The 15,700-nt window shown below is 39.5% G+C and overlaps 1 protein-coding gene across 1 annotated transcript in view; it reads left to right on the forward strand.

Moving 5' to 3' along the window:
- Positions 1-4,930: 4,930 nt before the first annotated feature.
- The window catches only part of LOC309407165 (vitellogenin-1-like), a gene marked incomplete at both ends in the record, with an annotated part of 42,758 nt that continues 31,988 nt past the window's right edge, over positions 4,931-15,700 (forward strand). Inside the window, 9 exons of the mRNA XM_082002622.1 lie at positions 4,931-4,970; positions 5,286-5,306; positions 5,530-5,681; positions 8,128-8,379; positions 10,391-10,552; positions 11,240-11,391; positions 14,178-14,328; positions 14,427-14,584; positions 14,697-14,862. Of these exons, the coding sequence (XP_081858748.1) occupies positions 4,931-4,970; positions 5,286-5,306; positions 5,530-5,681; positions 8,128-8,379; positions 10,391-10,552; positions 11,240-11,391; positions 14,178-14,328; positions 14,427-14,584; positions 14,697-14,862 (1,254 nt within the window). The remainder of the gene's footprint in view (positions 4,971-5,285; positions 5,307-5,529; positions 5,682-8,127; positions 8,380-10,390; positions 10,553-11,239; positions 11,392-14,177; positions 14,329-14,426; positions 14,585-14,696; positions 14,863-15,700) is intronic.

Here is a 15,700-nt window from a genome sequence, read left to right on the forward strand (position 1 = left end):
ATATATTTGTACAAATTTGCACTTTAAAAGAAAAATAATGAGCCCAATTCTTTTCTTAGGAGAATCTGAAGTTTTGCAGTCCTAATATATTTGGCCTGAAGTAAAGAAAAAGAAAGAATTGAGAATTTTCTTCTTTTTAAGATACGCCCGTCAGTGACTTAGGCCTGGTTCCTCTGAGAATAGAAAAGTACCCTCGCACAAGATTACAGAGGACAATGGGCCTTTTTCTGAAGTGGCAACTTGCTTATGTGCACAGAGCACCTCCTGCCAAAGGGTTGTTGATGCCAAGTCTGGCAGAACAGGTATGCTCCCTCTTCCTGCCATCCATCCTAAGGCACATGGGATGGTCTGGGACCTCCTCACCTCCCTGTGGCAGTGCCCACATTTTATACAGTCAGAGTACACTGGAATAAACATTACACAAGTATTTTTCCCTCTGGGTAAGTTCCTAGCCATGATCGCTTTAACCAAGCATGCAATTACAAGCAGTACCTCAGCCCATAGTAGAACAATGTTTAGTGCAGTGCACAGAGCTCTCCGGTGTCCTATATGTGCGGTCATCATTTCATCTCCAAAGTGACTGAGGTGGAGACATGACAAGGCTAAATTTCAGGGCTACCTGATTTCCTGTCGGTACCGATGCCATGGCAGCTAATCACTCTGTGACCATGAAGTCTAAGTTAGGGTTAAGATAAACTTGGAGAAGTTATCTTCTAGTGCAATAGAACTACATAGCAAACACCAGTCCTCAAATATGACGTGACTCAAATCTCAGACGGCAAGTTGTCTAACATTTAACCCTACTGAATGACTTGGGAAATACTGAGAGGGGGAGAAAATCTTGAAGCCACTTAATCAGTATGCTGGCTGATAGCATGATAATAGCAATGATGGTGGACTGTTAGGTTTCAGAATGTGTTTTCCATATTTGAATGAAAATAAAACCCTTGGAACATTTTAGTAAAGCTAAGCTGTATCAAAATGATCTGTTTTCAGATTGAGAATGTCAGAGTTGGATTCCACACTTTTCCTCTCTTTTTCTTAATTTAATTCTTTTCTCTGGAAACGACAAGCAAATCCATGCTAGGCATCAGGAGCAGTCCCACTGACTGCCTCACTGAGATGCACAAAGATGTGGCTTTGGCTTAACAGCATGTATGAACAAAAAGCAAATTTATCCAAACAAAACTCTACAGCTATACTATAAATCTAGACCAACAGCATCTTTCAAACCATGCACGCTCCAAAAGCTGACAAAATACAAATAGCATTTCTACCTCTTTCATTTTGCAAACCTTGTATCCAATTCCCACAGTCATCACTCCATTGGTGGTGTGCCAGCATCAAACTAGCATAACAGCAGGGAATTGGACCTGTTGGTTACTTTCTAGTAAAGGGAACAGAAGTAAAAAAAGCAAAAAGCACCTCTTAAAGCAAGCTAATGTAACAAAACCCCTTTGTGAATGTACTAGAATCAGCATATGGCAATTTAGCCCAACCCAGAACACATTCTTATTCATTAGACAATGTCCAGAGTCTCTAGAGAGAATATCAAACATTATCTTGGAGGCTACGCTACAATAGCAAATGCTGAATATTTGGGGGGGGAAAAATCAAAGCCTGAGTGTTAAATATGTAATAGGTGTGAATTATTTTTTTAATTATTTTTTAAGTAAGGTTTTTTCATCTTTGGAAATGAGGAAAACTGAAGGCTAAAAATCACTTAGCTTAGCCAACTGATTATATCTGTTTTAACCTGGTATGGTTACTTGGAAGCTGTTTTGTTAATCCCTGCTTTGTCGTTAGGCTATATATTAGCAGGATGGAAATGGCATCACTGCACCATAATTCAGCAATATGAATACAGGACAAGGAGAGTGCAGAGCTATCGGTGGCAGTACAACAGTAGATAATAAGACTCTGTTACTCTAGCAGAATGTGTTATGTAAAGACAATTGCAGTGTAGAAGCAATAGTTCTAATCAGGTTAATTAGGCTGTATTCATGTTTCATTTATGGTGCAAGTGCCCTGTAAATTCAAAGCAGTCTACCTCATCTTATTGCACCTCTTATACAGCCGTCGTGCTCTCTGTAACACTCAACACGATATTTTTTCTTCCATAAACACGAGAAAAATCCCAAGATATTTCCCATTGCTTTTTAAGAATTCCTTTTCTTCATAGTTTATGGCTAAAAGAAAGAAAAAAAGGAAGAGATACCCATGCCCACATTAAAGTTCTTTCCTCTGCAACCAAATTAGGCACTTGGAAGTTGTTGGTGGATGGCCTGTTTAATTACATTTTATTTCTTCTTCATGTGTTTTCTTGCTCACTAACATGACATGTTGAATGTTTAAGAAAAATCGTATTGGCTTTAAAAAATGTGGCTCTCGCCTTTCCTCCTTTTATCCATTTGCTTAAAGTGATAGATTGCCTGTTTATTCCCTCAGAGCTATCTGGAAGGACGTGTCTGCTTTGGAGAAAGGATTAGAGCCCAGTGCTGTGACCCTCAAACTCTAGCTGCATCTCCTCTTCACTTAGTGAATTTATTAGGTTGTCTCTTTAAAGTAATAATGGTACAACAATTCTGAGCTCACTTTCTCCTCACCCCCAAGAAAACAAGCCTGCACAGAGAGGAGCTATTAAAAAGAGAGAGGACATGCTGCAGATGGGAGAACACAGCAGCCTGTGCAATCTTAATTATTTTAGCTAACTGTCTAGCAATCAGCTGTCTACATTCTGATTGCAAGCTTAGACTTGGTGATCCAAGTTAAAAAAGAAATGCAGTCTTTTCACTACCCAGTTCGCACAAAGCTATTCATGTTACACCTTAATTACAAAGCCTTTTATTAAACTTGAAAAATGTTATAGCTCCATTGTAATATGCATATGTCCTTTAGACATCATTTCGATACGCTGTTAATAACCGTGTTTAAATTAATAGTCTCCCTTACGTAGTTCTGTGTATGAGATATCTATATTGTTGAATGCTCTGTCCTGTGGCAGTGTGGCTAGGCGGGCACGACCGCACGGCCCTGCCGCAGCGGCACTGAGGTGCAGTGCCCTAAAACCAGCGTGACCGAGGCAGGAAAGCTTGGCACCTTCCCGCTTACAGCACCGCGCCGCTGCTGGGGGCTTCCCTCCGCGCCGGCTGCGAAAAAGGGGCCTGTTTGCAAGGCGCTCCCAGCTGCCTTCGGCAGGGCCTGGGTGCCAGCCGAGGTGTGCCGCTGCGTTTCCTAGGGCCTGCGAGCGCGCTGCGCCATGTCCTACTTCACACGCCTCAAAGAAAACAGCAGGGAAAGTCCGTGTGTGCGTACGTTTTCGCCACACGAACCCACAGCGAACCGACACCCCAATTATTAACCTCTTGTGACCATTCATGTGTCTATCATGCATTTGTAAGTATTTTGCTGGACTCACATTTCATTTCACGGAAGAGATGACTACTCATCCAGTTGCACACCTTGCCCTTTATGAAAGCAAGCTGTAATATTACAATTCTCCAGATTTCTGGAGGTATCTGTAGCAAAGGTGCCCAAACTAGACAGCCCCCGCCTGACTGCTGGCTTTCCCCCGTTTGCCCAGCCAGCCAGGCTGTGGAGAGCAGCGGCAGAGCAGAGGGGCCGTGCAAACTGCATCATTCCGCAGTCAGGCGGCGTCACGCCAGCTCAATGAAGTAATGGCATACAGGGACTCTGCGAGAGGGCCTGCAGGAAATATATTCTCAGGCCCGAGGGGGTGGAGGCCTCAGGACCCGTGCTCAGGTTTCACACTCCTCCTTCCTGATGAGTAGCAATGGCGGAGAACAGAGCACCCTGTTCTCCTCCTGGAGGGCAGAGTCTAGCTGCCTGACTATGTGCGTTCCTGCGGGGGGCTGTACCTTTCACAGCCTCAAGGAAACGCCAGATACGGGTTCCTGAGCCCTCCTTCCTGCCCCCCCAGTAACCCTGGTACCCAGGTGGGTTTTTACATGATATTTAACTTACTATTTGACCAAATGACAAGCTTAAATTCAAAGTAAGTATTAAACACTTGCAAAAAATATGTATAATTGATGTTATAGGGAGTAAAACCCCTCCTGACTTAGTTTCGGCAAGGATCGGTCTGAATATTATTACTGTGAGGGAGAAATTCTGGATCTATTTTCCCAAGAGTGGCAGCAGCTAAAGCCCCGTGAGAACCCACTCAGAAGGACCCGAAGCTCCCAACTCACTGAGGTCCTTCTGGATAGGCAGCTTATTTTTATTAGACTCTTTTCATAAATAAAGAAATAAATTTCCCCTCTGTTTTCATAGTATAAACTTTGACCATTAGCCAGTAGCTAATGTGAGGGTCATACTGACAAGATTTGTCTTCCCAGGTGTGGGTAGCAAGATAAGCTTGCAAAGACAGCCATGGTAGATACCATGGAAAGACAGTTTCTCATTGCATGCCTATGAGCTCTAAGGTGTGTCTCAATCCTAAATCTATGAAATCAGTCACAAATTCTCCTCTAAAAGTAGAGTTCCAGTGTGACGGAACAAGGTGTGTCTCCAAAGCCATGATCCTTAGCAAGAACAAATTATCAGGAGGTGGAAGAAATGATTGGAGAAAAGCTAGGTTATTTCCGTTATGATTGAGAAGCTATTTTTATTTCATTTTAAGTTGTAAGTATTGTTTTACTATATAGCTACAATATGGATAAACTTGGGAAAAAATAGCAAATGTATTTTGAAAATTAAATCTCTATTTCACATAGAAAGGAAGTTAGTTGAAATCGTGAGGTGATTTGAAGTTTTCAGCATTCATGACCTCAAATGTTTATTTTTTGATTGATCAATACGCATTTTAAAATACACTTACTTAGCAAACCAACATGCCAAAAGAAACATGTGATAGCACATACCTTTATAAAAGAGAACCCAGCATGTTCACCTTTACCTTAGTCCCATCATGAGGGGCTTGATATTAGCCCTGGTTTTAACCCTGGTGGGTAAGTAACTTATCTGCTTTGATGAATTTAAAATAATAGATTCAGGAGGAAATTTTGGAATCCAAATATAGTTTGCTTACAAACATGAATTTTAATATTTTATAAGAAAAACATTTTATGACAATTTTTTTGTTGTTTAGGGAAAAAAGGCTTTTGGTTATGTGCTGAACTAGAAGTAAAGTTAATTAGAAAGATTTATGCCATATGTACAAGCTGAGATATAGCCTTCCATACTAAAATACATTAACATTTTGGGGATGTTTTTTTTGCTTTGTCATTTCATTATTCTTTCCCCCCCTCCCCCTTCTCTTTCAGGGAGCCAGCATCTTAATTATCGTAAGTAATTTTCCTATCAGCTAATATAATGATAATGAATGAAATTCAAAATAGAACCTGAAAAGTATATCAATGTTTAATATAATTTTACAACAGCTAATTTTGTTCAGGTGCAATACAAAACTGAACAAATTCATCTTTTTTGTTCCATACATTCTAATACAGGTACTTTAATATGTTCTGTACAGTCTCTATAATGTTTTATGGGACCATTTCTTTGCAGAACCTGATTTCAGTGAAAACAAGGTTTATACGTTTGATTATGAAAGCATGCTTCTCACTGGACTTCCAGAGAAAGGACTTGCAAGAGCTGGAATAAGAATAAAAAGTAAAGTGGAAATTAGTGGTATTGGGCCAAAACTTTGTCTTATTAGGGTAAGAAAATGTATTCAATTTGAAAGGTAAAATTCTCTTCATACTTGACTTCTTTTTTTTAAGCTTTTGGGAAGTAATTAAGTTTCATCGTGTGTTGTACTTACTCAGGGAGAATGTAACTAACACTATTATTTTTTATGCAGTGCCCTAAATTCTATTTGCACTTTGCCAGGTAATTCTCAGCTCAAGCCAACCTTGGGCTTGAAGGATTTCTTCTGCTTCGTGCTCAGGGAGACAATGGAATGTAATTTGAAATGCCCAATAATTTATTACTGGATCAATCCAATTGTCCCAAACTGTACAACCTAGGATTATTTAATCAAGTGATTTCGTAACCAGCAAACGAAAGGCAATAAAGTAGCTGGATGTGATTCAATATTTCGCATAATTAATGTCATCTAGAAGCTTCTTTTTCTGCAGGGTCCCAAATGACATTCTTTGTCATCCTCAATTGTATATTTTTACTGCATGCTGAGTAATTACTAAGAGTTCTGATTATGTGAAAAACATTTTTGCCTTTAACAGAAGCCTATATGTGCTTCTAATGAATGTATTGAAACACGCTCCGCAATGGCTTTACACAAACTCCACTTATTCTTGTGTATATGTGGAAGAAAAATGATATTTTTAAAAGCTTTTATTTGGCAAATTGAAAACTGCAGATTAAAAAGACGGGTGACTGTCTGATAAATGCTTGTAAATGCTGTAGCCTTCCAGCCTGAATTAGCCTTCTGTATAAGTTCAAATTATAATAAATCTAGAGAGAAAACATTGCTTTTCCACTACATTTGCAAATGGCTGGATTTTTTGGAAAAAAAACAAGGAAATAAGAGCCACACAATTGTACTGGTGGGTAGAAGGCTTCCCTGGTGGAGAGGAGGCAGAAGAAGTTTTGTCTTCACCCTACATCCTCTCCTATTCCTGCACTCGGTGTGTCAGGGTGAGTCTCCAACAAAAATTGACTCCGGTTCCCTAAAAACTTCCAAAACCATTTAATCTGCCCTCGTGCATTTGTGCATTTGGAAAAAAGTTTCTCTTTCAAAAATAAATACAGAAAGAATTTCAGGCAAGAAAAAGAAGAGAAAAGAAAAAATATCACAGAATTTGGGGGCAAGCGCTAAGAGAAAGGTAACAATACATTTATTCCCTTCTGCTCTGGGAAAAGTTTATTTGGCTGCTGTTATATATAATTAGACAGTTGAGAGGGATGGTTCAGGGAATTAATCTTTCATCTGTAGCCTACTAGTTCGCATTCAGCCCAAGCAAAAAGCTGTGTTCCCCCGGCGGTTTCCAGCTGACAATTTTTTCATCACAAACCCACAAGAATTGCCAGCTGTGTTCAAAACCTAGCAGACAGCGTTAAGTCCTGGCTGGGCCCCCAGGGCTGAGGAAAACTACCTCCCCCTGACCCTGCAGAGCAGTCCCAAACCTGCCCGTATGCGATATGCCAGAAACATGTCCAAAAGGCAACGTGAGGGATTTGCTCTGTAACAGCTTCCTCTGTAAGCTTCGGTTACTAGTGTTGGCAGTGATCTCCCCCAACAATAACAAAAATAAATACAAAAGCGCGGTCTCTAGCGATTTGCTGTAGGAGGATTTAGTTTGTATGGCTTTTTGAGAAATTAATCCGTATCTTGCATCACATCTCCATCCCAAGGTGTCAGAGAAAAGTCTCTTTAAATTGTCAAAATATGTAGAAGGGAAGGGTCCTCTGAGAAACTAAGCTAAACATGCCCCATTCCCATGGGGCAGAAATCATTCGAGTTACGCATAGCTTAGCACAACTTTCTACTTGCTCGGATGTGCCCCAGGCTGAGGCTGGAGTGCGAAGCGCAGAGCAGGGCTGGGCAGTGCCCGAGCCTTCGGCTCTGCAGCAAAACGTGTAGGGAAGGACAATTTTTGTAATCTGCTCTCTGCTGCTCAAACTAATTATGACTATCTGGCTGGCCCAGCAGCCACATTGTTATTAGTTTCTGACTGCTGTCTGTGCTCTGTGACCCCAGCAAGGGAGACGACAGAGTTCACAACAGGAGTTAATGATGCTTTATGCACCATTAACTTTCTCCTGCAATTTTCTGCAGGTCTTCCATACTACTTCTGGGTAGCAACCTGCTTCACGCAGCTCTTCTCCGGCTCATTTCTTCATACAAGTCAACCTTTGACAATATGGATTATCTAGGAAACAGAAGAGAGTGCAGTGACTGTGGAAGTATCACAGTCATTCGCATTACTCCCTCTCCTTTCATATATGGAAGTATGTATATTGATACTAGCTATGTTAAATGACAGCTTTTAAGTTTTCCCTTTGAAGAGGCTTTGTGTTATTTAGAAGTGTATTTTTGACTCTTTATTTCCTTACTCTAGAGTAAAGCTCTAGATGCCTACATGCATTGAAAAATGTTAACTGAAAAAATTAAAGAGGAATTATATTCCCCCTCTCTTCTAGATTCATTCAATTGAAGCAGCAGAGTACAATGGTGTCTGGCCTACCAGCTCATTCTCTCGATCGCTCAAACTGACTCAGGTACTAACTGGGCAACTAAGTAATCCCATCAAGTTTGAGTATAGCAATGGCCATGTTGGAAACCTTATGGCTCCTGATTCTGTCTCGGATGATGGTCTGAACATTTACAGAGGGATTCTGAATGTGCTGGAGCTAAGCATAAAGAAGATGCAGCATTTGTACAGCTTACAGGAGGTGAGCTTTTTGTTTTGGCCATTGTGTTCACTTTGTAAATAAATAAGCCTTCTCTTCAGATTCTTGCTGATCCAAGTATTTCAGAAAATGCAGTTGCAGTCTCAGACCCTTAGAAAATCTGGGTTGTGATTCTAGAGAAAGTAAACTCCTGTGAAAACTGAAGCCTACATAAAATTTGAATACTGCATTAAAACAAAACATACAGCACAAGGTTAAAGCTAAAATAAGAGTAATTTGACTTTTTTACCAATCATATATACTTTAATCTCTTCTAGCTCCTCTTTTAGGAGGAAAACAGTATATATGCCATGACATTACTGTAATAGCTTTGACAGCTGCAGTTGATGCTCTATTGGAATTTCCACCGTTTTTCAGGTTTTAATATCTTAGTCAAAGTAAATCATCCGATATTACTATTTACCACAGAAATTGCAGTGTTTAGTTTTTGCGAAACCATATTTACATTGATTAGACTACATTCGATTCAGAGATCAGCAAAAAACTTGAAATTATTATACTTTCATGTTACTTTTATTGAAAATGCAGACGGGAGTAACTTTAATTTTTTAAAAATTTATGTAAGTAAAGTTGTTTCTGGGGAAGGAACTATGTGATTTAATATTTTCATGCTGCTTGTTGCACATAGAAACCTGGGTGGTGGTGTCACGTATTCTGCAGTGCTATTTTCTCGTATCTAGTTTTACATCTTCATTCTTTCTAATTCAGTTAGTCCTACTCTCGCTGCTGAGCAATATATGTGACTTCGCCTCCTAGAATCATTTCCAAGCTTTCTTTGCTTTTCTCAGACAGCAACTGATTAATGAGCATTGGCACCCTTCCTTGAAAATTTCAAGTCACTCCGTAAAGGAAGATAAGCATTATTAATCCTAAAATCTGAGCTGCAGAGAAGTTTAAAGGACTAACCTGGGAAAGTCTACATCACATCCCGCAGGGTGTAGGGTAAGGGTATCTGAGCCAGCTGTGAACCGCACACAGCCAGAAAGTCCATCTAGTCAGGAGGCTACTTCATCCCACTGAGCCCAGTGGGCTGGACATTCCCATTTAAAGTCCAGATGTCTCTACCACACCATGCAGTCTGCAGAGGAGCCCCACACGTGTATTTGCAGAGCACAAGTCTGTCAGAAAGTCTTAGGCAATTCTTATTTCTACCCCTTGCCGAAGCCACAGGGTCTTCAGGAGTATTTTTAAGCTAAAGGTGAAGTGGGTATGTCTCGCCTCCCAATCACTTGCTCTTCTGACCATTTTGTTCTTCTGACATAGCCCAGAGCTGCTCTCTGGAGCGGCTATGCTATCAATAATAATAAAAAAATCATGAAAATAACCCTTCCTCCTAAAATGCAATCAAATATTTTCCTCTCCAAGAATCTCCTCACTGACTGAGGAAATTTGAGCGCTCTTATAAATATATATGCTTGAAATGTTATTGAAGATGTGAGCTAAAACTGCAAACTCAAGAAAACCCACAATCAAAACTCTGCTATCCTGAAATTCTTTTTAATTATTGCTATTCATATTGTGACAGATCATCTGATATTGCAAGGCCTGTTCTATAGCTATTTATAAGCTGGCTATAAAATGAAATTCTAGGAGCAGAATGTCATCTCCAACCTTAAAATACTTTGCTGTTGAGATTTTATTCTGACTGATCAAATTGTTTTGGCACCTTTTACTAATATTCCTTAAATTGTATTTCATAATCAGCAGCTCTAACTGGAAATTGTTACTCACCTTTTCTGAGGCTCCAAATCTTGTCTCAGTGAAACTGGAGAATTTTAGTTCTCTCAGTGAAACTCTGATTTGGTTTACTGGAAACATGTACATGTAAAAAAGAAAGTAACAATCATCCCAATTTTGCTGCTGGAGAGTACCATAAATAAAAAAGCATTCATTGCTATCCGGAATACAGAATTAAACAGGAAATCCCATGTGGGGAATTGATGCAACTCTGTGTAGAGGTGAACTTCTGTGATCACATTCTCATTTTTGGCAGGCTGGGATCGGAGGTATTTGCAACACAACGTACGCAATCCAGGAAAACAAGAGAGCAAACCTAGTCTATGTGACCAAATCCAAGGACCTGAACAGTTGTGAAGAGAAAGTTCAAATGGTCACAGGTTCAGCATACACTAATCCATGCCAGACCTGCCAGCAGGTAAATTAGAGTGGTATTATGAATATGTATTTTATATTCATATACAGGGAGCCATTTGGCATCCATGTCTTCTCTCACTTTGTTACACTTAGAATAAGAGAAGAGTCAGATCTGCTGTATCTAGCTATTAACATTTTTTTTCTGTATGAAAATCAGATCCACAGAGCAGCAGAGGTCTGTGGTGCAGACTGTCATCTACTGTAGACAGATTTCAACTAGCTTAAACTAGCTGGCTTGGAAACCATTGATTATCAACATGAGTTAATTCACCTACTCCACTGAGTAAAAAAAAATAGTCACAATGTCCAGTTTCTGCTATTCAAGATAGGTACTGCTGCAATTTATTATAATCCTGTCTTTGAAATACGAAATCATGTGCCTTATACTGCTGCTCTCCTTAGAAAATGTGTCTTCATCGCAAGGGAATAACCAATTACTTATATTTGGGAAAGGGAAAAACCAGCTAACGCTTCTTAGCAGTAAAAGTAATGGAGCCAGGCAGCATGCCTGACCTCTCCCATGGAAGCGTGCACGCAGAATTCACATAAAGCGCTCATAAGGACAATGAACAAAAGAGCCCTGGAAAATAAGTGGATTGAAGTGGGTGATGTAATAGCTTCTAGTCACAGAATTTAGAAGTTCAATGACTTTGTTTTCTTTGTTTCTTTGCTTTTTTATATTATGAAGAGAAACAAGAATTCCCAGGCAACTGCTACTTACAATTACAAAATTAAATATTCACGTAATGAGGCTGTGATTACACAAGCTGATGTTGAGGAAATCCACCAGTTTGCACCCTTCAACGAGATAACAGGAGGAAATGCTATAGTAGAAGCAAGGTACTGTACATATGCCTTTAATTCAGCAACTAACTCAGCATCTCAGTAATCTGGTCAAACTCCATAACTGAAATAAATCCTTTACTTCCACAGCCTATTGTTTGCCAGTATTTAATTACATAAAATCCCAAGCAGTTCATAAAAACAACCTTCACTGTTAGTTGTAAATCTGAAACATGCACATCACTATCCAAATTTTGTTAGCTAAACTTGGCAGGGTTTGACTATTTTATTTCTCAGGGATATTTGATTTATGTCATAAAAGCCAAAACAAATGTAATTCCATCTGAAAAATTGAGAACTAATATATTTGCAGTGAAATACTTTGAAAGACAGTTACTCACTGAAAGAGAGTTCCCTGGAAAATAATAATGCAGTAAGAGACCCTGGAGACTAGTTCACAAGAAACCTAGATAGGACTTTGGATTCCGATATACTTCTGAAGTACAGTGGGCTGCTTGCAAATCTCCCATCAAAACAGTTTCTTGATAGGTAATTGGGGTTTATTGCAAAAAGACTGGGCACAAAGCATGTAAAATATATCTGCTTTTCAACAGCAAATTTTGTGTATCTCTTAAACAAATTTGGGGTGAAATGAGAATACAGTTGTCTAAGAAATAAAACCCCTGTTCATTTTTAGCTCAAGCCCCAACATTTTCAGTATCTGAAAATTTTTAATCTACTTCTAAATCACCTACTGAAAAAATTTTTAGTTACATGCTTTAGTGATGGACTCTGTAGACAGGGGTGCCCTACTGAAGAGGGAGGCTTTTTGCGTAAGGGTCACTGTACAGAAGATATACCTCAGTCCTACTCCAGCTGCTGTAATCCTGCATTGCTCCATTAGCTTCTGCAAGAATCGATTGATATATATACAGTTTTGTAAGCTGTAACATTAGAAATTTCATGTCAATAAATCACTGATTAACTTCATTAATATGATGAACATGTTCAGTTTGGCTAACCAAAAAAAACCCAAACCAACCAGTAAAGAAGAGTAAAGGTGAAAGTGGCTTTACTATCTCACGCAATCAAGGTGAAGGTAGATACAACGGTAGGGCTTTTATCAAATTATATGTTGTTGTGAGTGAGCATTAGTCTGGAGCCAATGGACTTTTGCTAATTTAAACTCTCCTTCTGCAAGCCTGCATAGACTGTCTTCCTTATTGTTCTTCCTCAGGTATCGAGCCCCCAGAAAGGGTAGTGCCTTTACTTTTCCACATTTTCTCTAGATCTTTTGCATTGCCCAGCAGACAGGGCCAAATATAAGATAGCTGGGAAGATGTGGATAGGTCACCCAAGTCTTCAGACTGTAGTTATTTCTACAATGTATTTTCTGTGTTAAAAAAAAAAAAAGAAAAAAAAAGAAAAAAAAGGAAAATCTAACATCAAGGACTTAAAATATTTGGAGCTGAGTTTTCAGACTTGTTCAGCATAAGCCTCTTGCAGCACCTTTCAAAGGCAAGAGAAGTGTTACTATTGTTTCATATTTTTAATCCTATCTTTAATATTCATTTGCTCTTTTCTTCAGAGTATAACATTTTCCCATCTATTCTAGGCAGATATATCTCTTCCCAAAGTGACGAAGATGATGATATGATAGATTCATTGTGTTCTGGAAAGGATAGTTAAATCTGTCCAAGTGTACCTGACGATATACTTTCTGACCCAAATGCCCTTTCAATAACATTGTATAAAATTTCAAGAGAGAAAAAATCTCTTCTGATTCTGTAGCAATTTCTATTCAAATTCCAGTGGCTTGTCTGTAAAGCAGTTATATGCTATTTTCTGCAGCAGTTCTCTGCAATCCATATGGAAGGAGTGGATAGAAATGATACAGAAGATCATTGTAGGGATTCCAAAATAAACACACCAATTTTCTACAGAGATTTTGAGATACTCTGTAGTACAACAATATTGCTTTCGGAATTTTTTCAGTTGTTCAGTATAAATGCCTAAATTTATTATAGTGCCCTAAACAACCTATTTTAAACATAATTGGTGGGATAGGATGCATCTCTTTAGCTGAAAATGTAGCAAAGATAGAAAATGTTTACAAAGACAGTCTGTCATTGGAATTATTCTTAATAACAAAGGATGAAGGTTTGGTGCTCCTTGAAAAGTTTCCAAAAACTTAAGTACTTTTCTAGAGACTAATCCTGAATTTATCTGGCCCTTTTTGTTTGGGAAATCCAATTTTAAACTTCATGAGAATCTTTTCTCTTCTGCAGTCCCCAGGACATTCATCAGGCAAAAATTGGAGGGAATTCTAATAGTTCAAGTAAAAAGATTGTAGCATTTCTTATTTTCAATTTCAATATCTCCATTTTCAATTCCTTTCGAAGCTTTGAGGAGGAACAGACACATAAGAGCTTTTATGAACTTCTTAAAAGGTTTAAATTCAGTGATAATTTCTAAAAAATTTTCACATCAGTTATTTTTCTCTAATCCGTAATTTACTTCTTAAAACACAACACACAGTTCCTGTGATCTTCTTCAGGCCACAGCTTCTCGCCTCCCACTTCTTCCTTAAATTCTCAAGCCATCTTATTGCCAAAGGCCATCTCTGATTTGAGCCCTGTTGTGTAAGTGCACACCTTCTCAGAGTACGGTTCTGAGCATCATGTCCAAATGTATCTATTTGTAAATACCTTTGCCCCTCAATAACAAAACCCTTTTGAAACAACTTTAGTCATATTGCAATGCAGGGAGGCAGAAACACTCTTCTCTTTTTAGTTTGTACCCTGCATCTTGTGATGTTATCTCCCTGGGTTCCTCCATTCCAGGCAGAAACTTGCTTTGATGGACGTGCAAAAGCACATGGCAGAGGTCCCACCAAAAGTATTCCAGAATCGTGGGTCACTTCAGTACCAGTTTGGCAGCGAAGTGCTTCAGCTTCCTGTCCACTTATTCAGAATAAAAAATGTGGAAAGCCAGGTAAAGTTCAGCTACTGGACAGACTCTTCGTTGGAGGTTGAACCCGTGTGTGTGGGAAACAGTGCATGTGAGCTTCGTGCATTTTAATCTTCCTGCAGATAGAGGAAAGTCTGCAAGACCTAATAGAGACCACCTCTGAACAGCTTCCCAGCGATGCACCAGCAAAAGTCCTCAAGCTTATGCACCTCTTCCGTGCAGCAAATGAGGAGGATTACGAGTCAGTGTGGAAGCAGTTCTCCAGTCGGCCGGCGTACAGGTACAAGCAACACAAGTGGTGATTCTTCAGCTGATAAACTCTGTTGGAGACTGTCTGGAATGACCACGTTCAAATGCAGATCTGGAAAATGGTCCTTGCCTTTCCCTTACAGGCGCTACATTTTGGATATAATTCCTGCGGTTGCCAGTCACCGTGCACTCAGGTTCTTGAGGCATAAAATGGAAAGGCAAGAAGTCACCAACTGGGAAGCAGCTCAGACGGTGCTTGTGGCTCTGCACTCAAGCACACCAACTCGGGACGTGATGGACGAAGCAACGGTAGGATTCTCTAAACACTCTCAAATCACTCTTTACTGATTTTAGCATCTATCATATTTATTCCTTTGACAAGATTGTAAAGGCTTTGAAAATATAAAGGTTTTATATCCTCTAGTGAGGTTGAAAGGAGTTTATTTCCTGACTGTCTTAAGGGGAGGAGAATGCAAATCAGAAGGGCAGAAATGAATCCAGAATGAAACAGGAGAGAAAGAGTAAAATACCCCTCAGTGACAGAGGTTATTACTGCAAACAGCGGTTTCTAGTCTTTCTTTGTTCAAATGTACTTTATAGTTACATCAGATTAGGTCTCTAATTGAGTGCCTATAAAGACTATGGAGTAAGAAATACATATTTGTTATATCAGTGTATTCATCCCGACTGACCTAGCAGGATGGGCATAAGTTACAGCAGATCTGTTGAAATCAAGAGAATTATGCCAATGTGGAGCCCACATAGGAGAAAGTCTAATGATTTTTACCATTTTTTCCTATTCTACAGGGTCTAATTCTACCCTCAGATGCAGGAACCTATCTCTGCCTACCCTAGGTAGAGACTACAAGTCTCAGAGTGGTACCCTCTGTAAAAGCCGTGACAGCCTGGCTGTTACCGTGTGATGATGCTCTGCTTCCCACTCAAGGAAGCAGTGGGCTGGTGCCTCCTGTCAGCTCCTATGTTTATACGAAATACTTCTGTCTGCCCAAAGTACTGCAGTCCATTCACAATGTATCTCAAGGTTTTTTGTACCTGTAACTGAGGCAATTATAAAACAATGATGAATGTTTCTTGAATAATGTGTGTTTTTCCATTCCATACCTGGGTGATTTCCTCCCTTTGGATT

This window comes from Phaethon aethereus, assembly GCF_964289735.1.
Source record: "Phaethon aethereus genome assembly, chromosome: 8".
Classification (NCBI taxonomy): domain Eukaryota; kingdom Metazoa; phylum Chordata; class Aves; order Phaethontiformes; family Phaethontidae; genus Phaethon; species Phaethon aethereus.